This window comes from Triticum aestivum, chromosome 5A (genome assembly GCF_018294505.1).
Source record: "Triticum aestivum cultivar Chinese Spring chromosome 5A, IWGSC CS RefSeq v2.1, whole genome shotgun sequence".
Lineage (NCBI taxonomy): Eukaryota > Viridiplantae > Streptophyta > Magnoliopsida > Poales > Poaceae > Triticum > Triticum aestivum.
In genome coordinates, this window is record NC_057806.1 from 702,023,252 (window position 1) to 702,046,464 (window position 23,213).

The 23,213-nt window shown below is 45.9% G+C and overlaps 3 protein-coding genes and 1 pseudogene across 3 annotated transcripts; all 4 read right to left on the bottom strand.

The window, feature by feature from the left end:
• Positions 1-2,862: 2,862 nt before the first annotated feature.
• On the bottom strand, positions 2,863-3,909 carry LOC123108511 (germin-like protein 8-11). The gene is made up of 2 exons (XM_044530288.1): positions 3,729-3,909; positions 2,863-3,605 (listed from the first exon to the last, which is right to left on the bottom strand). Exons 1-2 carry the CDS (start codon positions 3,847-3,849, stop codon positions 3,037-3,039), a joined length of 690 nt encoding a protein of 229 aa, XP_044386223.1. The 5' UTR covers positions 3,850-3,909; the 3' UTR covers positions 2,863-3,036.
• Positions 3,910-9,936: 6,027 nt separating this feature from the next.
• LOC123108512 (germin-like protein 8-5) lies at positions 9,937-10,796 on the bottom strand. Its single transcript, XM_044530289.1, has 2 exons — positions 10,654-10,796; positions 9,937-10,519 (listed from the first exon to the last, which is right to left on the bottom strand). The coding sequence occupies exons 1-2, from the start codon at positions 10,772-10,774 to the stop codon at positions 9,951-9,953; spliced, it is 690 nt and encodes a 229-aa protein (XP_044386224.1). The 5' UTR covers positions 10,775-10,796; the 3' UTR covers positions 9,937-9,950.
• Positions 10,797-13,967: 3,171 nt separating this feature from the next.
• Positions 13,968-14,977, bottom strand: LOC123108513 (germin-like protein 8-5). The gene is made up of 2 exons (XM_044530290.1): positions 14,803-14,977; positions 13,968-14,663 (listed from the first exon to the last, which is right to left on the bottom strand). The coding sequence occupies exons 1-2, from the start codon at positions 14,921-14,923 to the stop codon at positions 14,095-14,097; spliced, it is 690 nt and encodes a 229-aa protein (XP_044386225.1). The 5' UTR covers positions 14,924-14,977; the 3' UTR covers positions 13,968-14,094.
• A 4,143-nt stretch (positions 14,978-19,120) lies between these two features.
• LOC123108514 (germin-like protein 8-11) lies at positions 19,121-20,109 on the bottom strand (annotated as a pseudogene).
• Positions 20,110-23,213: the final 3,104 nt, after the last annotated feature.

The following is a 23,213-nucleotide window of genomic DNA, read 5'->3' on the forward strand; positions in this document are numbered from 1 at the left end:
CTAAGGGAGTAAACGACATATTGATCCAGCCGCCGCAGAGTATAGAACCACCGGATCCAATATAGACACCATCTCGGATGGGGTTCACCACCTTCATTGGTGCCTCTCCGATCATGCGTGAGTACTTCTTTGTAGACCTTCCGTAGTTAGTAGCTAGATGGCTTCCTCTCTTTCTCTAAATTCTCAATACAATGGTCTCTTGGAGATCCATATGATGTAACTCTTTTGCAGTATGTTTGTTGGGATCGATGAACTTTGAGTTTATGATCAGATCTATCTTTTTATATCCATGAAAGTATTTGAGTTTCTTTGATCTCTTTTATGCATGATTGCTTATAGCCTCGTATTTCTTCTCTAAAATTTGGGTTTTGTTTGGCTAACTTGATCTATTTATCTTGCAATGGGAAGAGGTGCTTTGTAGTGGGTTCAATCTTACGGTGCTTGATCCCAGTGACAGATGGGGAACCGACACGTATGTATCGTTGCTACTAAGGATAAAACGATGGGGTCTATCTCTACATAGATAGATCTTGTCTACATCATGTCATCGTTATTATTGCATTACCCCGTTTCTCCATGAACTTAATACACTAGATGCATGCTGGATAGCGGTCGATGTGTGGAGTAATAATAGTAGATGCAGGCAGGAGTCGGTCTACTAATCTTGGACGTGATGCCTATGTAATGATCATTGCCTGGATATCATCATGATTGTTTGAAGTTCTATCAATTTCCCAACAGTAATTTGTTCACCCACCGTTTGCTATTTTTCTCGAGAGAAGCCACTAGTGAAAACTACGGCCCTCGGGTCTCTTTCTCATATATTTGCCTTTGCGATCTACTTTTTGCTTTGCTTTTATTTTCAGATCTATTAAACTAAAAATACAAAAATACCTTGCTGTAATTTATTTTATTTGGCGTTCGATCTATCAATATTCATAACTCTCTCACCTCCGTTTTCCCATCTTGGGGCGCCGCTACCCGAAACAACCCCTTTTACACGTCGGGTTGCGAGTAGCTGTTATTTGTGTGCACGTGCTGATTACGTTGTCTTGCTTGGTTCTCCTACTGGTTTCATATCTGAGGGAAATACCTACCGCCGTTGTGCTGCATCATCCCTTCCTCTTTGGGGAAATATCAACGTAGCTTCAAGCGACATCATGGTCACATGGGGTCACTGACAGTCTTGGTCTGACCAGATCTGGCCATTGCTATGGGATTGGGACGGGCCAAGCCTAGCTAGGGTTTTGATGTCCCCATCCGGTGATCTTGGACCAACATATGTTGGTGCAGGTGTGCGAGGTTGGAGTGTCGGACACCGGGACGACGACCCTGGATGGCAGGCTGCGTGTCTCACTTTCCATTGAGTAGCATGGGAGTGTTTCTTGGTCATGCGGGTGGTGAGATGCATTCTGGCTGGTAGTCTTGGCGAAGCCGTCGCCCGTCAGTGGTGGCAAAGGCCTTATCCTGATCTACAGTTCTCGACCTGTTGTGGTAGTTCTGGTGGCCTGATTCCCCATTGGCGAGGTGCCGGGGAGGGTCTGAATGAAAGCTCCGAGCATCAATTCCTGTGGCCGTGATGCTTGCGGGTCTCATGTCCCTTTTGGGGGCATCGCCATGCCTCTTCTCCCCGTCAGTTTAGGATGAATACACTTGTCAGCCACGACAGACGCAGTGGTAGTGGTGCATTGCGTCGTGACCCTCGTGGGGGTGTCGCCGGTGAGTGCGACTTTCTTTCGGTTGCGGCTGCATGTTCAAAATGGTGTGGAGATCCAATAAACCCTACCTAGAACTCTGGTGACTCGCGATATCGTTTACACCTATCTTTTACACGTGACGACGTCCTCTCTTCGTCCTTCCTGCTTGCCGGCCGACATGGATGACACTCCTCTATTTAGAGCAAGAGGCTAGAGGGTCCTCTCCGGCGGTGGTTGGGTCGTGACAGTGCAACAAAGTCTAGTGGTTTCTCCTAGCATCCAAGGTGGTGCGTGGTTTCATGTTGGTGGCGGTCCTGGTTGGGTATCAAGGTGGTCCAGCCTCTCCTGTGCTTCTTCTCAGCAGAATGGTCGAGGCATCTAGTTGTGTACTTTCTGTGCTTGTTAGCATGTTTGGCTTGTTTCGCCGTGCTTTTCTTTGATAATCTTGTATGAGGATTTCCTCAACACCATGTATCATTCGATTGCGTAGCTTCCTTTATAAAGCAGGTGAAATTATGTTTCGAGATGAAATGCTTCTGTCACCAGCTCAGTACGCAGAAACATTTCAAATAATAATCATTTGGGGGGGGGGGGTCAGGTAATAATCACTTGTTTTGTCTATTTATGCACGTTTACCATATATGTTGTAGCGGCTTCCTGGAACCTGGTCCCCACTGTGCCCAATTTCTAAAACTTAGCAAAAAAAGTATAGTACTTAACATAAGACAAAAACATAACGCTCATATGTTTTTTAATACAACAAGCCACCTCATCAGTTTCCATTAAAGAAGCAGCCAATCGAACTTACAAGAGTTTTGAACCAAAAGGAAGCTAAAACAACTAAAGCAAGCTCGATAGGAAAGGGACCGTAACTTACTAATTACATGCACCAGGAAGCAGGATACCTCAACAACGACTCCAGGAAGCAACCTTTGCAAATTCAACATTCACATTCAATCCTGAGCACAACAGGGTTCCAACCATGGCATACTTCACATGTATTGCAAGAAAATCCTAGGTGTTCACCCCAGCATTAAACATATAATTAATTGTCATATAATAATCTATTATTTCATAACAAGGGGAAATGAACCTAGAATTTTAATTTGTTATGATAAATAAGACACGTCAGATTCCAAAAGAAGCAAATGAGATCATATTAGTGTGACAAATATAATATTGTCAATTATTCAGAAGGTAGAAAAACATTCACTGATTACAGACACACAATGGAATGACATATGCTCCATTTATTTTATAGATTAGGATGCATATCTAGGAACTCAACCATGTCCTTCACTTGTGCACTGGTCTTCGGGGTAATTAACAAATGTCTGTCTTAGTAGTGGTTGTTCTCCCAGAACTGAGCCTGGAGATAGTCTATTGTGTTCTTTTCCACCTGAAATGCCTTGGCAAGAACATCATCTGATATTGGTGGGTCTGACCCAAACACTGCATTGGCAATTGTGATAGCCCCTGGGTTCTGGCTGCTTAGCGCGGCAATTGCAACAGCAGGCAGGTGGGGGTTGGGGTTGAATTGGAAGTGGATGAGCCCCACGGGGAAGACAAACACATCACCTTTGTTGAGCACCTTGGAGAAGAACTTGTTTTTGTTGGGGGCGGGCTGGTTGGATGTCACAAAGCCAACGTACAGTGTTCCCTCGAGCACCGTGAGGATCTCAGTGGCGCGAGGGTGCGTATGTGGTGGGTTTTGGCCCAAGGGAGCATAGTCGATGCGCGCAATTGATATGCCGAGGGTGTTCAGTCCAGCAATCTGCATGACGTTGATCAAAGTGACGTTGGATCCAACCTTGTTGGGCACCCTAGGCTTGTCGAGGTTGGCCGCCTTGAAGAAGTCATCTGCATTGACCTCCATCGGGTTCTTGCAAACAAACCCATTGACACGGACTGGGGGCAAAAGAGATGTACATGTAATCTCAGATTTTACATTGTTTCGACTCGCATATAATTACCAGAAATAGATTTCAACATATGTATTTGGTGAAAACATGATGACAAAACGGATAGTACCTGGTGAATTCATGTCGGCGACACAAAAGTCCTGGAGTGGGCTAGGATCAGAAGCAGTGGCCTGCCATGAGACTAACGCAAGAAGTGCAGCAAGGAGGAGAAAGGAAGAGGAGGATGCCATTTCGTTTTAGTGTCTTTGGCTCTTCTGTTCTCTCGTCTTCCTATTTCTGTTTGTGGCGTGAGTGACGATGGTTTGAACATGCAGGGGATGCATGTGTTTATATAGGCGCAGAACTCGTGAGTAATAGACAAAGTCAAGTGCAACCGATCAACAGATTGAAATGGTCTCCGGCTGCTGATTAAACTATTTTGCATAACTTTACAGGTTCCCTTTAAGACACGTTTTCCCTTCAAAGAAGCAATGTGAAACTCTCTCCTGAGTCGCCACAATGCATGCAGGGCTGGTTCCAGGAAAAGTCACCACCCGTCGCCATTTAGGAAATTATTTTGAAGATAAGAAACAGCGACAAGATAAACAAATGAAATTCCACTACTTTAATTAGATACAGTATCACATACTTGGTCAGAATCTGAACTGGTGGTCTGGTGTGTATGCACAAAGTTAGTTAAAGAGCAGTTGAGAAAAGCCAAGTCATGTAAGGCCATCAAATATTGTCACGTACTCATGCGTGGGCTTGATTCATGGGTGCCTGCATGACTTCTTAAGAGATATAAACTGACTACTACTCCTGTTCTTTCCAGAAGTTGATATAGAATAATGTGTGCAATCGAGGTTTTCAAACTATAAAATTATATATTTGCCTGTAGATTTGTCATGAAACCCAGCAACATAAGACGACACGGCATATTGTGTGTGAAGAAGGAAGAAAGCGAGGCGCCTCGATCCACACATGAATCCACCTAATACATCTGCTATATGTAGCAGCCCCTGTACGTTATCATCACGTCAAATCTGGTATTTACTTGGTTAGATGTCTCTCGAAGTGGTTGAGTATTTTCAGGAGGAAGCAGCGGCATTAGTGGAGGAAGTGCCCAACCAAAAGGAGAGCTGCCACAGAGGCCATGATGATGGAGAGCAGGAAATTTTCATATGATCTTAGCAAGACTAGTTAACATCTTGCAAGGACTTTTATCAACCTGTTCTATCCAGAAGTTATTATAAAATATATGCAATCTATCTTTTCAAACTATGACCACTAATATAAACAAAATATATATTTTCCAACAGATTTGTCATGAAATCCAGCAACATAAGACAACACGGTAGCTAGCGGATTGTGCCGACAAGGAAGACATCGACGTGCGTCGATCCATGCACGAATCCACCTAATACAATTGACATATGTAGCAGCCCTGTTATCATCACAGTAGTCAGATATGTATTTGCTTGGGCAAATTTCTCTTGCAGTAGTTGAGTATTTGCAGGAAGAGGTGACGACATTAATGGATCTGCCTAACCAAAAGGAGAGAGATGACGACCTTACTAAGAGTAGTTAGCATCCTCGTGCTAAAATTTTTATCATGACCAGTTCAGTGCATAAATCTAACAATCTCGGTTGGCTTCCTACCTAGGTTCATGACACCAAACCTCACCTGCCCCCTTTTGTTAGTGTAAACAGTGCATCCAGTTACTAGGCTGGGTGGCCACACATAAACTGATTAATTTGTCAGAGGTGCGCGTTGGTAGGTTTGTGAAGGAAAAGATCAAGATATTTCCATCAGACAAATAAAATGCTTCTATCACAAGCTTGTTACAAAGAGCCAACTCAGATAATAATCTGTTCTCGTATATTTATGCATACTGTCTATATATGTCGGACCTGGTTTCTGGAACCTGGTTTGGTGTGCCTAGTTTCTGAAATGTAGCAAAAATCATATTTCTAGTTCTAAATTTAAGAAGAAAAAATAACGATCATAAGTTCTTTTTAGAGAATTTGCCTCCTCATCAATTTCCATTAAACAAACGGCTAATCAAATTTACAAGAGATTGGAACCAAAAAGAAGCTGAAACAAGACATGCAGGAAAATAGAGCTATCAGCAACCAAAAGAGCAGGTTCACAGCGGAGGAGCAATAAACTAAATCTCACATGCACCAGAAAGGGAGTGACCACAAGAACAACTCTACTAAGAAACTTTTGCACATTCAAGTTTTCACACTACAATCCTGAGCACAACCGGGTTCCAACCATGGCCTCAAGCATACTCCTCCTGAATCACCAGATTGATCTTTAACACCCTTTCTTCAACCCTTCCCCCATCTCGTGTTTCTGCAAAATGCTCCAACTATTAGGCTCTAGAATACGACAACATGATCATCTAGGATTTTTTTTATTAAAGCAAGCCGAGTTCCTAGTTTCCATATTGTCCAATGAATTGTTGTCTCCCCCACAGATAACCAATTTCCACAAAGACACGGGAAAATAGTTATTCCACACACTAGACAATGGCGCCGGCAATAACAACGGCGACAACATGATCAATGGGGACGATGATGACCCTAACGATGGAGAATATGATTTGGAGGATGAGGAGGAAGGAAGCCTTGGCCCCGATGAGTATGACGCTTTCGAGCTACCCCTTGAGGTACCCCAGCTCAAAACTATGTGCAAGCGATTGGCTAGTACGACCAAAAGCATCAAAAAGAAGTCCCAACATCTCAAGACCGAAGAAGATGAGATAAACGACATATGGAACGAGCTCCTTAGGGCCGAGCAGGCCCGAGAACAAGCTCGAACAGACTGGTGCTAACAGATCTTACCCCATGGCAACTTGCTAGACTAGATGGATGCGGAGACCGAGGACAGCGCGCTTTCAAAACGTAACTGGGTTGAAAGCCTCGACCGTCCTCCCTAGTGCAGAGATCGACAGATAGGCACTGAAAAATATGCCTTCGAGGCGCATGGAGCCCGAGGTGGAGTCAATCCACCACTGACCACCATGAGATACAAACCCAAGGGGAAGTGGCCCTTAAGCTCCGAAACCCCACATCGACCAATCTACAAGTCTCGGCAATGCCCACCTGCTAGACAGACAGGATATTTTGCATAGCTAGCAAAGAATGGCGATGTGTGCAACTACACTTGCGACTGCACAACAACGATGTCGGACGTACGCCACACGACTGCAAGTGTCTGAGGAGCTACACACCCTCGATGCTTTACAGATGAGTTCATGCAACACCAGTTCCCTGCTAATCCCGTAATAGGAAGGGTGATGTAGCACAACAGTAAAAAGTATTTTCCTCAGTTAAGAACCAAGGTTTATCGAACCAGTAGGAGTCCACAAGCTAGCAAGATAAGCATCACCTGCACACAAACAAAATAAATGCTTGCCCCCAACTTGGCAAGGGGGTTGTTAATCCCCTCGTCTTGCTAGTTACAAAGTTAAAAGCAAATAGTGATAGACAATGATATGTCAAATGGCAAAATAGTAAAGAGAGCAATAGAGCAACACAAATAATAATAGAGAATGGACCCGGGTGCCATAGGTTCACTAGTGACTTCTCTCTGGAAAGCAGGTAATGGCATAGTAAACAAATTATTGTTGGGCAATTGACAAATAAATATCATTCATGGCATAATCTTGTATAGGCATCATGTGCATGAAAATTAGACCATAATCCATCTGCATCTACTACTATTACCCCACCCCAAGACCGCTATCCAGCATGCATGTCACAGTGTTAAGTTGGCAAGAAATAGAGTAACGCAATAAGCAAGATGACATGATGTAGCTCAACAGAAAGAAACGTAGCAATAAGATCAATCCCCGTTGTTTTATCCTTAGTAGCAACAACACATCATGTGCCTTTGCCCCCTTTTTGTCACTGGGCAAGATCACCGTGAGGTTTAACCTACTACTATGCACCACTCCCTCCGAAGAATTACCCATATTTCTCGGCCAGGGAAGACAAATAACTCAAAAAGTACACATAGTTACTTAATCATACAACAAAGAAACTCCAATTCTATTCAATGAACAATCTGGTCATAAATCCACAAATCATCGGATCACAACAAAGACACCATAAGAATTACATCGGATTGATCTTAGAGGAGATCATTGTATTGAAGATCCAAGAGAGATAGAGAGAGAGAAGAAGTCATCCAGCTGCTACTATGGAACCGTAGATCCTGAAGTAACTACTCAGACATCAACATGGAGGCAGCAAGGTTTATGCAGATGGCCACCCCAACGGTTCCCCCCCCCCCGATAGAGCTCCAAAACAGGGCTCTAGATGGGATCGGTTCGGAACAGAGACTTGCGGCGGCGATAAAATTCTCTTGTTTGTCTCTCTGAGGGTGTCGGGAATATTGGGAATTTATAAGACAAGAATTATGTCATACGGAGCTGCAGGGGCCCCACAAGCCTGGGTGGTGGACCAGGGGTTAGGCTGCACCCCCGTGCTTGTGGGCCCCTTGTCCATCTTCTAGTCAATTAGGTTGTCCACGCGTCATAACCAATGGCAGACATGACTAGGAAGAGAAATCCTCCTCCCTCCTCCCACGAGGTGACCGGGGGGACCCTCAATCCCACTGGCCCTCACCGCCGCTTGACGGTGCGGTCAGGAAAAGCCCAACCATCTCCACCGGCGGTGGGGCCTTTGGCTCTTCTTGCCCATGCGGGGCTGGTGAGGGCCGGTGACATGAGCCAGAACATGGCGGGGGCCGTGTGCCACGGTAATATAGTGGATGGACGCTGTGCTCCAGCACCCTGCTGCCCAGTTGCCTGGCAGCTTGGTGGATGGGCGTGCCTGGGCGCTTGCGACGATGGTGATCTAGGCTTCTAGATCTAGATCCGGACGACACGGGTTACGGGCAGCTGCCCCCGTCATGGCCTCTGCTGGTGGTGGTGGAGGCGTAGCAGCAGTAGAACAAAGGGTGGCTGGTTAGCTTCGGTTGCTCCGACGGTGGACAACAGCGAGCTCGAAGGTGGGATCCCCGGTGAGCAGTTTTGGTCGATGCCGGCGTTTCACGGGGTTGTCCTCGCCGGTGGTCGGGTGTCGTTGGTGGTCTCGCGCGTTGAGCTATGCCGTCCGCCGAGGTGGGGCAGCACATGGGGTGCTCGGTGGGGAGGTTTGTGAGAGGGATGGCGGTGCAAGGTTGTGCTGGTCGTGGATGCATATGTCCTCTCCCCTTCGTCCCCCTTTCCATGCCTGTGCGCGCTGCCATAGCTCCAGCGGTGTTCTAGGCAGGACATATGCTTCGGCCCCGTAGGTTGGGGGCTGCCTTTTGGACCAAAGCCGAAAACTTTGGCTGGTCTTGGAGGGGTTTGAATGTAGGGCGGCAGCCCTGGCGGTAGGAGGCGCGACATTCGTAGGCGGAGTGTGCGTCTCAGGTGCGAGCGGGCAGCCATGGCCACGCGGGTGGCTTGGTTGCGGGTGTTTAGCGGAGCTAGGGTGCGGCGGAGGTGTGAACGCTGGGGTGCATCACTTGCCCAATCCGTGTACTGGCCGATGGTGGCAGCATCTATTGACGTCGTATCCTTCCTGTAGGCTTCGTCGCGGCGTTCTGGCTCCTTTAGTCATGCTCCGGATGAAAAGTTGATCTACATGATCGGGCGGTGGCGGCTATCAGTGGTCGTACCCTTCTGGGAGACACCATTTTGGAGTCCTGGCTTCATCGTTGTCGGTCACACCTCTTCATTGTGGTTCATGGTGGAGGTCTCCATCGGCTCCAAACGGTCTTTTTCGCATATGTGTAGTTAGTTTGGTAGTCGGTGGGGTGGTGTGTTAGTGCCTGACACCTTTGTATCTTGTCTTGCGTGTGTGTTGTGTGCGGTGGTGGCGTGTGTTTATATCGGTCTACACGGTTGTAATGCGGTGATGGTTGCTTTATATAATATAAAGCGGGGAACCCCTTTTTCGTCATAACCGATGGCAGACATTATAGTGCCGCAGATGTATTGCACACAAGCACTATATATGAGGAATTTCCCAACGTGTTCAACCAAACCAGCAAACTTACATTAAATTACTAGATAATCGTCTATTGTATCGGAGAAGGGGAAAAAGAACCCTGAATTTTCGTTCGTTATGGGAAATATGACACATAATAACCAAAATAGCATACGGCATCATATCAGAGTGATGAAAAAAGATATTGTTGATTATTCATAACATTGAAATACATTCATGGCTTACAGACACACAGCGGCATGACATATTCTCCATTTATTTTATAGATATAAGGATGCTCGAGATATTCAATCAAATCCTTGATTTATGCACTAATCCTCTGTGTAATCAACAAATGTCTGACTTAGTTGTGGTTGTTCTCCCAAAATTGAGCCTGGAGATAGTCTATTGTATTCTTTTCCACCTGAAATGCCTTGGCAAGAACATCATATGATATTGGTGGGTCCGACCCAAACACTGCATTGGCAATTGTGATAGCCCCTGGGTTCTGGCTGCTGAGCGCGGCAATTGCAATAGCGGGCTGGTGGGGGTTGGGGTTGAATTGGAAGTGGATGAGCCCCACGGGGAAGACAAACACATCACCTTTGTTGAGCATCTTGGAAAGGAACTTGTTTCTGTTGGGGGCGGGCTGGTTGGATGTGACAAAGCCAACATATAGTGTCCCCTCGAGCACCGTGAGGATCTCAGTGGCGCGAGGGTGCGTATGTGGTGGGTTCTGACCCAAGGGAGCATAGTCGATGCGCGCAATTGAGATGCCGAGGGTGTTGAGTCCAGCAATCTGCATGACGTTGATCAAAGTGACGTTGGATCCAACCTTGTTGGTCACCCTAGGCTTGTCGAGGTTGGCTGCCTTGAAGAAGTCGTCTGCGTTAACTTCCATCGGGTTCTTGCAAACAAACCCATTGACACGCACTGGGTGCAGGGAGGAGATGTAACATTTAAGGTTAGATCTTACAAAGTCGTTTTCTTGGATATAATTTTCAGAATCTGATTGCAACATACGTATCTAGTGATAACATGACAGGAAACCATGAAGTGCGTAGTACCTGGTGAATGCAGGTCGGCGACGCAAAAGTCCTGGAGTGGGCTAGGATCAGAGGCAGTGGCCTGCCATGAGACCAGTGCAAGAAGAGCAGCAAAGAGAAGGATGGAAGAGGATGATGCCATTTGAGTTTAGTTTCTTGGGCTCTTCTTTTCTCTTGTGTTCCGCTTTGTGTTTGTTGCCTGAGTGATGCTTTGAGCATGCAGGGGTTGTATGTGTTTATATAGGCGCAGTGAGGCGTGTGCGAACTCGGGAGCAATAGACATAGTCAGGTGGAACCGACCAACAGATTGAAATGGTCTCGGGCTGCTGATTAAACTATTTTGCATAAATGTTTTCCCTTCAAATGAAGCAATGCAGCGTATACAGATAGATAAAGGAACTCTATGTGATGTACGACTGAGTAGTAACGATGATTGTTTCTCCATTTAACCCGAGTCTCAACAATGCATGCAGGGCTAATTCCAGGGAAATTCACCACCCGTCGCCATTATTAATGAAGGAAAATATTTATAAACAAGAAATATCCAGCAAGAGAAACAAATGAATTCCACAAGTTTAATTATATATCTAAATATCCTGTGTTTCTATCATACTATCATATACCTGGTCATAGTCTGAACTGGTTCCCGCGAAATCAGTCAAAGAGAGCAGTTGAGAAAAGCCAAGTTATACAAGGCAAACAATTATTTTCTAGCTTGATGCCGACATAGACAAAGTTACCTACTCTTACGTGAGCCTGATACATGGGTGCATGACTACTAAAGACATATAGAGTGACTACTACTCCTGTTCGCTCCACAAGTTGATATAGTATTATGTGTGCTATCTAGCTTTTGGAACTACGAAATTATATATTTGCCAATAGATTTGTCATGAAATTCCAGCAACATAAGATGACAGAGTAGTAAACGGATTCGTAGCAGCCCCTGTTTGTTATCATCATGTCAATCCGATATTTACTTGGTCAGATGTCTCTCGAAGTGGTTGAGTACTTACAGGAAGAAGCAACGACATTAATGGACGAAGTACCAAACCAAAAGGAGAGATGATACAAATGCCATGACGATGGAGAGCAGGAAGTTTCCATACGATCTAAGCAAGACTAGTTAACATCTTCTAGCGAAGAGTTTTATCATGCATGACCAGTTCAGTGTATAAACCTAGCCTTCCTGACTAGCTTCATGGCACCAGACCTCACCTGCTTCTTTTGCTAGAGTAAATAGTGCATCGAATGACTAGACTAGGCCAAGCAGCCACTCATAAACAGATTAATTTATTCGAGGTGTCTGTTGGCAGATTTAGTATAGAAAAAAAAGTTTCTAGATGATTTAATTGCTTCTATCACAAGCTTATTACAAAGAAACAACTCAAATATTAATTGTTTTTTTGGGACTCAGATATCTACAATAGTTTTTCTGGAGAATGATCAATCAAACTTACAAGACTTTGAACCCAAAGGAAGCTAAAACAGAACAATGAGGAAAAATAGAACTAATGACAACCACAACAACAAGTTTCATAGCAAAGGAAGCGTAGACTACTTCTTAGATGCACGAGAAAGACAGACCACAAGAACGACTCCTGGAAGCAACTTTTGCACATTCAACTTGAACATTGCAACCTCTGAGCACATTAACATATAATCATCTATTGGCTTTTGATTAAAGTTTTGCACAAACTTCTCAAGTTTTCTTTTAATATGCCTAAGCGCTATTGCATCATCTGGTGTATGTCTGAGTAGTAATTACGATTATTTATCCATCTCACCCAAGTCGGCACAATGCATGGAGGGTTGGTTCCACGAAAAGTCACGACCCATCACCATAGTTTATTAGATATCACATACTTGGTCATGGTGAGAACTGGTGCGCACGAGGTCAAGGAGGAGTTGAGAAAAGACAAGTGATGCAAAGCAATCGTTTTCTACCTAGACAATGTCATCTGCTTAGATTTATCCACTCTCCCTTCTTTTAAGTTGCTTCAGAATGCGTGCAACCAAGCTTTTCAAGCTGTGGCCACTAACATAATCGAACTATATATTTGTCACCGGATTTGTCATGAACAAAACTGTGCACAAGATATGGCATGGGATAAAAAGGACATACACGTACTTATACGTTTATAGATGTGTGTTAGCAGCTTAACATACATATGATTAGAAAGCACGGTTGGAGATATAATGGAATATCTTACCATCCTCCAGGAAAAATAAACAGAGAAACTAGGCAATATGAGTCACCTAGTGATATAAAAAAATTAAGGTTGCAGGTTGACGCAGTAGTTAAAGGATTGTGTCAATGAGGACGAAGACACGCACGCATAAACAATGATGGTAGAGAGCAGAAACAATTCACGTGATCTTAGTAAGAGTAGTTAACATCGTCTTGCTAAGAGAAGTTAGGTGGTCTCGGCGCGAGAAAGTCCAATGTTTCTTCCAGGTGGTGTGTGGTTGAATGTCGTCGTCGGTCCTGCTTGAGTCTTCAGGTGGTCCACCCTCTCTTGTGCTTCCTCTCAGCGTGTTTGGCTTGGTTTGCCACGCTTTCTTTAATCATCTTGTATGATGATTTGCTCAACACCATGTATTGTTCAGCCAAGCGGCCGAAGTCCGTTTTGTGATAAAATTCTTCTATGACAGGCTTGTTACAAAGAAACAACTCATATAATATTCATTTTTGGGCGGTTTAGGTAATAATCGTTTCTTTTGTGTATTTATGCATGTTTTTTGTATGTATGCTGGACCTAATTTTTGGAACCTGGTGTCCGGTGTGCCCAGTTTCTAACACTTAGTAAAGATCATATTTTTAGTTCTCAACTTAAGAAAAAGAAAAATAATACACATAAGTATTTTGATAAAACGGGACACCTCATGAAATTTCAATTAAAGCAACTGTCAATCGAACTTACAAGAGTTTGAACCAAAAGGAAGCTAAAATATTACATGCGGGAACCGTAAATTTCTTATTGCATGCACCAGAAAGCGAGACAGCAGAACAACGATTCCAGGCTGCAACCTTTGCACATTCAACTTTCACATTTAAATCCTGAGAACAATCGGGCTCCAACCATCGCATACTTCTCATGTATTATAAGATAATCCTAGGTGTTCAACCCTAGGATCAAACATATACTGGACTACCAGATAATCATGTATTCTTTCTTTTTTACGTAACCATCTATTATTTCGGAACAAGGGGAAAAGAACCCAAAATATTTATGAGAAATACGACACATTAGAACCAAAAAAAATAATATGAGATCATATCCGTGTGATAAACAACGATATTGTCAATTATTCTGAAGGTAGAAGTACATTCACTCATTACAGACACGGAATGGAATGGCATATGCTCCATTTATTTTATAGATTAGGATACATATCTAGAAACTCAAACATGTCCTTAATTTGCGCACTGGTCTTCTGTGTAATCAGCCAACCTTTCACTTAGTTGTGGTTGTTCTCCCAGAACTGAGCCTGGAGCCAGTCTATTGTATTCTTTTCCACCTGAAACGCCTTGGCAAGAACATCATCGGATATTGGTGGGTCTGACCCAAACACTGCATTGGCAATTGTGATAGCCCCTGGGTTCTGGCTGCTGAGCGCGGCAATTGCAACGGCGGGCTGATGGGGGTTGGGGTTGAATTGGAAGTGGATGAGCCCCACGGGGAAGACAAACACATCACCTTTGTTGAGCACCTTCGAGAAGAACTTGTTTCTGGCTGGGGCGGGCAGGTTGGATGTGACAAAGCCAACGTATAGTGTCCCCTCGAGCACTGTGAGGATCTCAGTGGCGCGGGGGTGCGTATGTGGTGGGTTCTGGCCCAAGGGAGCATAGTCGATGCGCGCGATTGAGATGTCGAGGGTGTTGAGTCCGGCAATCTGCATGACATTGATCAAGGTGACGTTGGAGCCAACCTTGTTGGTCACCCTAGGCTTGTCGAGGGCGGCTGCCTTGAAGAAATCATCAGCATTGACCTCCATCGGGTTCTTGCAAACAAATCCATTGACACGCACTGGGTGCATAGAAGAGATGTAGAGGGTAAGCTTAGGTATTACTAGAAAGCCGTTTTAACATGCATATAATTTTCAGAAATTTATTTCAACATATGTATTTGGTGATAGCGGGACAGGAAAGCATGAAGTAAGCAGTACCTGGTGATTGCATGTCGGCGACACAAAAGTCCTGGAGCGGGCCAGGATCGGATGCAACGGCCTGCCATGAGACCAAGGCAAGAAGAGCAGCGAGGAGAAGGAAAGAAGGGGAGGATGCCATTTGATTTCAGCTCCTTTGGGTCTTCTTTTCTCTTGTGTATTCCTGTTGTATTTGTTGGGTGAGTGATGCTTCCAATATGCAGGGATGTATGTGTTTATATAGGCGTGGCGAGCAGTGCAAACTCGTGAGCAACGGACATAGTCAAGTGGAACCAATCAACGGATAGAAATTGTCTTTGGCTGCCCACTAGATTATTCTGCATGAACTTTTCGGACATGGTCAGCCATATTCAAATCTTTGATATACTATAATCAAAGTTCCCTTTTGAGATGCCAAAGCGACACTTTTTTCTCTTTAATAAACAAAGAAGCAAATTAAGGTACTCCATCTGAATTTTTTTTTGAAAGGTACTCCATCTGATGCACCTCTTAGTAATAATTACTGTGAGTAATAATTTTGATTGTGTCAAACAAGGAAGAAATCGTGGCACGTGGATCCATGCATTAACGCACCTAATACCACTACTATATGTAACAGCCCCTGTCATGATCACGTCAACCAGATATACAGTTGCCTGGTCAAATTTCTCTCCAAGTGGTTGATTACTTTCAGGAAGAAGCAACGACATTAATGGACGATGGAGAGCCAGAGTAGTTAACATCTTCTTATTAAATGAAGGATCACGTTTGCTGCTATAGAAACATATGAAGTTAGTGCCTGCAAAGAGGAGATGTATAAATATACAGATCTAAACGGAAAGACATCTCACTAAATGTGCATTTTTTGTCGCATCCAGTTATCATGAAAATATCAACAAGATGATCTTCAGCCAGCAAGTAATATCAGAATGGTCAGCAGTTACAGACAAAAAGATTCTACTGACATCTACAGAATTGTGTAGTGTACTGGTCACACACTCACACAGGTCAAAAAGCATTGACATACAGGAGCTTTCACTACCAGTGTTAGAAATTTTAAGTAAATAAGTATAGCAAACGTCTCGAGGTACTGCCAGACAGCAGGTAGGTTATTTCTCTGCACAGACAAAAGTGTGACCTTGCACTGCAGTAAAATAGCAATTATGCATGGAAAATAAATTGATCACTAAATGTTCTGGATCCTTAGGAATTTAAACTCAAGAAACGTTTGCATTATACACAATTGCATAAAATAGGAATTATGCATGGAAAATAAATTGATCTCTAAATGTTCTAGATCTCTAAATGGGTCTCTAAATGTTCTACGTCCTTAAGAATTTAAGATCTAAAGAGAAAAACTAAGACTATTCGACCTGTTTGAAACTAGGGGCTTAGCTATGTGGAGTGTGAGTCTTCCGAGATGCGCAAAGGACCAAGCCGACGACAACCAGGGAAAATGAGAATTATGATATACTTGGTCATTGTAAGAACTGCTGAGCACGAGGTCAGTCAAAGAGCAGCTGAGAAAAGCCAAGTCATGTTTTTTTTTAAAGGAGGATAAACCCCTGTCTCTACATCACTACGATGCAGACAGACATTTATTAATAAAGCCAAGTCATGTAAGCCAATCGTTTTCTAGCTGTAGGATGACAGAAAGTCACCAACTCATGCGTGGGCTTCTAAAGACGTGGAGTGACTACTACATATGTTCCTCCAGAAATTGCTATATGATGTGTGCGATCGAGCATTTCAAACAATGAAATTGTCCCTTTTCAAAAGAAAAAGAAAAAGTCTATGAAATTGTAGATTTGCCAATAGATTATTTGTCATGAAATCCAGCAGCATAAGATGACACAGTAGGTAGCGGACTGTGGCAACAAGCGGAAGAAATCAAGGCGCGTTGATCCATGCATGAATCCACATAATACACCTGCTATTTTGCAGCTGCCCCTGCTAGCATCACGTCAATCAGTTTTCTTTTTAGAAAGAGGAGGATAACCCCATCAACCAGATATTTACCTGGTCAAATTTCTCTCGCAGTTGTTGAGTAATTATAGGAAGAAAGCAAGGATCTTAATGCTTAGTGGACGTTCCTAGCTAACCAAAAGGAGAGCTATGAAGATGGAGCTTTTTTTATTTTTTTGAAAAGGGGGAACAAGCTATGAAGATGGAGCTGAGCAGGAACTTTTCATATGATCTTAGTAAGAGTAGTTAGTTTCCACCTTGCTACGATTCAATCATGACCAGTTCATTGTAAATATAAATCTAAGAATCAGACCACACCTGCTTCTTTTTTGGAGTAAACAGAACTCATAAACTGATTAATTACTTGGAAGTGTTTGTTTGAGTTTCCATACACTAGTCATCAACCCTGTGCCTTCGCACGGGCAGTGATTTTGGAAAAACAACATTTTGTAAAACATCGCACAATTCTGTGGTAATGTAGTCATCGTCTCGTCCGCCCGATGCCACCGCGCACCTCCGGTACGAGCCGCCGCTCGCTGCCACTGCAGCAACCCACAGTCCCGTGTGCCGCCGCACCGCGTCTCCGTGCCAGGGGCCACTGCGCCTCCACGCTCGTCGCGCCGAGCTGCAGCGGCCTCTGTGCCACCATGCAGGTCCTCAGCGACCTCCTCGCCTTCGTGACCGCAGTGCTTGTCGTGCGTCGCCGTCACCACACGCTCTCCATTGCGCCGCAGCCGAGACCTCCATGTCCGCCACGGATGCCACCGCGCGCCACGGCCCCGAACTTGGTAGCTCTGATGCCAATTGATGGGTTCAAGCCCTAGCTCTCTCTCTCTCCCTCTCTCTCTCTCTCACGTAGTTCTCGCACTCTCTTGCTGCCCTGTCGCGGTGATTCAGGCACACGAACGCCCGCCGCACAAGAAGGAGAACAGGGAGACAGTGACACGGTGATTTCCGGCGCACGAACGCCCGCCGCACATACGGCACTTTCCTTCAACACGAACTGAATCCGCAGCAGTACAGGTGAAGGTATATATACGCACGCACACGCCCGCCGCACAGGTGAAGGTACAGGCTGGACGTATGACGAGGGTGCGGGACGGTTCAGGCGAAAGTTCAGCACCTCGACGCTGGTGGAGGTGATGTCTTGGTAGTCACGTCCATCTTTGGATCATCGTCATTGTTCTCCCACAGCCGACGCGATGGTGGCGGCGCAGTGCGTCATGACCCTTTTGGGTTCGTCATCGGTGAGTGTAGTCTTTCAGTCGCGGTGGCGTGTTCAGAATGGTATGGAGATCCACCGTATTGCTTGCACCTATCTTGTACATGCAGCAATGACCTCCTTTCGTCATCTCTGCTCGCTGGTAGGGTCAAAGCTCCTTGGTTTGGGTAGACGGTCCTCTCTAATAGCAGTTGGGTGGTGTCGACGTGACAGAGTCCAGCGTTTTCTTCAAGGTGGCATCTGGTTAAATGTCATCATCGGTCCTGGTTGAGTCTTCAGGTGGTCCCGCCTCTCCTGTGCTTCCTCTCGCGGCATGCTGGAGGCGTCTAATTGGGCACTTCTAGTGCTTGTTAGTGTGTTTGTCTTGGTTTGTCATGCTCTCTTTGATCATCCTGTATGATGATTTCCTCAACACCATATATCGTTCAGCCATGCGGCCGAAGTCCGTTTTGTGATAAAATGCTTCTATGACATGCTTGTTACAAAGAAATAACTTAAATAATATTCATTTTGAGGGGGTTAGGTAATAATCTATTCTTTTGTACATTTACGCGTGTTTTCTATATGTATGTTGGAGCAAATTTTTGGAATCTGGTCTCCGGTGTGCCCAGTTTCTAAAACTTAGTAAAAATCATATTTTTATCTCAACTTCAGAAAAACAAAAATAATGCTCATAAGTTTTTTGATAAAACGATCCACCTCATCAAAATTTCATTAAAGCAACCGTCAATTGAACTTACAAGATTTTTGAACCAAAAGGAAGCTAAAAATATTACAAGCAGGAACCGCAAATTTCTTATAGCATACACCAGAAAGCAAGAAAGCAGAACAATGACTCTAGGAGGCTACTTTTGCACATTCAACTTTCACATTTAAATCCTGAGCACAATCGGGCTCCAACCATCGCATACTTCGCACGTATTGCAACATAATCCTCGGTGTTCAACCCTAGCATCAAACATATACTGGATTACCATATAATCGTGTATTGTTTCCTTTTTTTGACCTAGTCATCTCTTGTTTCGGAACAAGGGAAAAAGAGCCTAAAATATTTATTTTTTATTGAGAAATACGAAACATTAGAACCAAAAAAGCATATGAGATCATATCAGTGTGCTAAAAATGATATTGTCAATTATTCAGAAGGTAGAAATACATTCACTCATTACAGACACAACAATGGGATGACATATGCTCCATTTATTTTATAGATTAGGATGCATATCTACAAAATCAAACATGTTCTTAATTTGCGCACTGGTCCTCCGTGTAATAAGCCAACCGTTTCACTTAGTTGTGGTTGTTCTCCCAGAACTGGGCCTGAAGCCAGTCTACTGTATTCTTTTCCACCTGAAACGCCTTGGCAAGAACATCATCGGATATTTGTGGGTCTGACCCAAACACCGCATTGGCAATTGTGATAGCCCCTGGGTTCTGGCTGCTAAGCGCGGCAATTGCAACGGCAGGCTTGTGGGGGTTGGGGTTGAATTGGAAGTGGATGAGCCCCACGGGGAAGACGAACACATCACCTTTGTTGAGCACCTTCGAGAGGAACTTGTTTCTGTTTGGGGCGGGCTGGTTGGATGTAACAAAGCCAACATACAGTGTCCCCTCGAGCACCGTGAGGATCTCAGTGGCGCGAGGGTGCGTATGTGGTGGGTTCTGACCCAAGGGAGCATAGTCAATGCGCGCAATTCAGATGCCGAGGGTGTTGAGTCCAGCAATCTGCATGACGTTGATCAAAGTGACGTTGGATCCAACCTTGTTGGTCACCCTAGGCTTGTCGAGGGTGGCTGCCTTGAAGAAGTCATCAACGTTAACCTCCATTGGGTTCTTGCAAACAAACCCATTGACACGTACTGGTGCATAGAAGAGATTTATAATGTAAGCTTAGGTCTTACAAAGTTGTTTCGACTTGCATATAATTTCCAGAAATTCATTTCAACATATTTATTTGGTGAGAACATGATGAGGAACCGGATAGTACCTGGTGAATTCATGTCGGCGACACAAAAGTCCTGGAGGGGGCTAGGATCGGAGGCAGTGGCCTGCCATGAGACCAAGGCAAGAAGAACAGCGAGGAGAAGGAAGGAAGAGGAGGATGCCATCTGATCTTTTTCTCTCTCCTGTGTTTCTGTTTGTGATTGTGGCGTGAGTGATGGTTTGAACATGCAGGGATGTATGAGTTTATATAGCTGCAGCGAGCAGCGCCTGAAATCGTTAGCAATTGTAGACTTAGTCAAGTGAAACCAACCAACCAATTGAACTGGTCTCTTGCTGCTAATTAAACTACTGCATATACGCCCATTTAAGACACGTTTTCCCTTCAAAAAAGTAATGCAGAGTATACATCCATATAAAGCTATTCTATGGTGATGTGCACGGCTGAGTAGTAATTATGAATGTTTCTCCATCTCACCCGAGTCGCCACAATGCATGCAGGGTCAATTTCAGGAAAATTCACCACCCATCACTATTAAGGAAAATATTTTTAAGAGAAGAAACATCTGGCACTAGTTTAATTCGATATCATATACTTGGTCATAGTCGGAACCGGTGCGGACGAAACCAGTCAAAGAGCAGTTGAGAAGCCAGGTCATGTAAGGCAATCAATCATTTTCTAGCTTGATGCCGACATAGATGAAGTCACTTACTCACGCGTAGGCTTGATTCATGGGCGCATGATTTCTAAAGACATATAGAGTGACTACTACCCCTGTTCTTTTCAGTAGTTGATACAGAATCATGCGTGCAATCGACCTTTTCAAACTATGAAATTATATATTTGCCAATAGTTTTTTCATGAAATCCAGTAACAGAGGGCGGCAGAGTTGTTAGCAGATTTGTAGCAGCCCCTATACGTTATCATCATGTCAGTGGGATATTTACTTGATCAGATGTCTCTCAAAGTGGTTGAGTACTTGCAGGAAGAAGCGACGACATTAATGGACGAAGTGCCCAACCAAAAGGAGAGCTGATACAAATGCCATGACGATGGAGAGCAGGAATATTCCATATGATTTTAGCAAGACTAGTTAACATCTTCTTGCAAAGAGTTTTATCATACATGACCAGTTCAGTGTATAAATCTAACAATCTGGTTAGCCTTGCTGACAAAGTTAATGGCACCAGACCTCACCTGCTTCTTTTGCTATTGTAAATAGTACTCCCTCTGTAAAGAAATATAAGAGCTTTTAGATCTCTAAAGTAGTGATGTAAATGCTCTTATATTTCTTTACGGAGGGAGAACATACATTAAAAAGACTAGGCCAGGTGGCCAAGTTATAAACAGATTAATTTCTTGGAGGTGTGTGTTGTTAGGTTCAATAAGCCGTGGCGACGATCGACGCGGTGAGCGCGTGTGGACCGGGTCGAACACATCGGGATCGCGGCGGGGTTGCATGGGTAGGTGTGCGTGTGTGAGTGTGTGAGCCAGCGCGTGTGTGTGCGGGGCCGCGCGGTTCTGTTAGCGAGCAAAAGGGAGGGGTAGACCGCATCGGGCGCGCGGGGTGGCCGCGGCGATCGCGTTCGGGCGCGATGCGTGGGCGCGGCCAGAGCGCGCGGGGCGTGGGGGAGTGGGGGAGCGAGTGGGTGCGAGGCGAGGCCTGGCATGTCAGTGCTCGCGGGTATAAGACCCCGGATCCTCCCTGTAGCTCGTTGGCAGGTTGAGTTCGAGCTCGAGGTAAAGAACAAGCCGTATGTGCGGCTGGGGCGTTCGTGCGCCGGCAAACCACATGTGCCCTGTGTTTTCTCCTTCATCTTCCTCCTTTCTTCGTTGGTTCGTGCCACACACACACAGAGAGAGAGAGAGAGAGAGAGCTCCGAGAGAGGGAGAGGGAGAGGTAGAGCTAGGGTTTAGGGTTTGGCGCCAACAATTGGCATCAGAGCTTCAGGTTGAGCAGCTCACCGGAGTCCATGGCGCTGGTTCCACACGGCGGCGGCGGCGCGGGCAGATCGGTGTCCATGAACATGCTGATGCTCTCGTCGGAGAACTACACCATGTGGGCGATCAAGGCGTAGGCGATCCTTGATGCCTACACGCTGTGGGAGGCGGTGGCGCCGGCGAACGACGTGGCGGTCAACAGCAAGAAGTGCAAGACGGCGAGGGCGATGATCTTGGCGGGGCTGCCGGAAGATGTCCTGCTGCAGGTGGCGGTGAAACTCACTGCAAAGGAGGTATGGGACTCCTTCAAACTGCGTTTCATCGGTGCTGAACGGGTGCGCGCGGCGAGGAGGGCGACGCTGCACGGCGAGCTGGATCGGTTGAAGATGGAGGACGGCGAGTCCCTGGACGTCTACGCCGGGAGGCTGGCAGGGATGACGGCGAGGCTCGCGAGCCTGGGCGAGACGCTGAGCGACACCGAGCTGGTGAAGAAGCTCATGGAAACAGTGCCGGGCCTTCTCTTCCCTGTCGTCGCCGGGATTGAGCAGTTCTGCATGCTGGAGGAGCTGACGTACGACATGGTGCTTGGGCGGCTGCGCGCGTTCGATGAGCGTGTGCGGCGCCGTGGGTAGAGCGGCGGTGAGCGGGTAGACGGCCAGCTTCTGTACGGGGCGGCGCAGTGGAGAGCACGGGAGTGGTGCCAAGGGGGAGCACGGGACGATGATGATGACGCACGCAGCATGGCGACGCGGGATGGCGGCAACAGGCATGGTCGCTGCTACAAGTGCGGTGAGCGCGACCACTTCAAGCGCGATTTCCCGGAGCTGCGGAAGGTGCCGGCGGCGGAGCGGGCGCTGCTAGCGGACGCCGACGTCGAGGACAACGGCCTCCTCTAGGCCACGACTTAGGGGGTGTGTTGGGTTCAATAAGCCGTGGCGACGATCCGATGCGGTGAGCGCGTGTGCGAGCGCACGTGGATCGGGTCGAATACGTCGGGATCGCGGCGGGGTTGCGTGCGTAGGTGTGCGAGTGTGAGTGCGTGAGCCAACGCGTGTGTGCGCGGGGCCACACAGTTTTGTTAGCGAGCAAAAGGGAGGGGTAGACCGCGTCGGGCGCGCGGGGTGGCCGTGGCGATCGCGTTCGGGCACGATGCGCAGGCGCAACCAGAGCGCACGGGACGTGGGGGAGTGGGGAGTGAGTGGGTGCGAGGCGAGGCCTGGCATGTCAGTGCTCGCGGGTATAAGACCCCGGATCCTCTCTGTAGCTCGTTGGCAGGTCGAGTTCGAGCTCGAGGTAAAGAACAAGCCGTACGTGCGGCTGGGGCGTTTCGTGCGCCGGCAAACCTCCTGTGCCCTGTGTTTT

What these genes read in the sequence shown, in the direction of transcription:
- LOC123108511 (XM_044530288.1), bottom strand. Translation starts at nt 3,849, where the DNA reads ATGGCATCCTCCTCTTCCTTTCTCCTCCTTGCTGCACTTCTTGCGTTA. An exon ending in CGCCGACATGAATTCACCAG is followed by an intron (nt 3,606 to 3,728) that starts GTACTATCCGTT and finishes TTTTGCCCCCAG; the next exon opens with TCCGTGTCAATGGGTTTGTT.
- LOC123108512 (XM_044530289.1), bottom strand. Translation starts at nt 10,774, where the DNA reads ATGGCATCATCCTCTTCCATCCTTCTCTTTGCTGCTCTTCTTGCACTG. An exon ending in CGCCGACCTGCATTCACCAG is followed by an intron (nt 10,520 to 10,653) that starts GTACTACGCACT and finishes CCCTGCACCCAG; the next exon opens with TGCGTGTCAATGGGTTTGTT.
- LOC123108513 (XM_044530290.1), bottom strand. Translation starts at nt 14,923, where the DNA reads ATGGCATCCTCCCCTTCTTTCCTTCTCCTCGCTGCTCTTCTTGCCTTG. An exon ending in CGCCGACATGCAATCACCAG is followed by an intron (nt 14,664 to 14,802) that starts GTACTGCTTACT and finishes CTATGCACCCAG; the next exon opens with TGCGTGTCAATGGATTTGTT.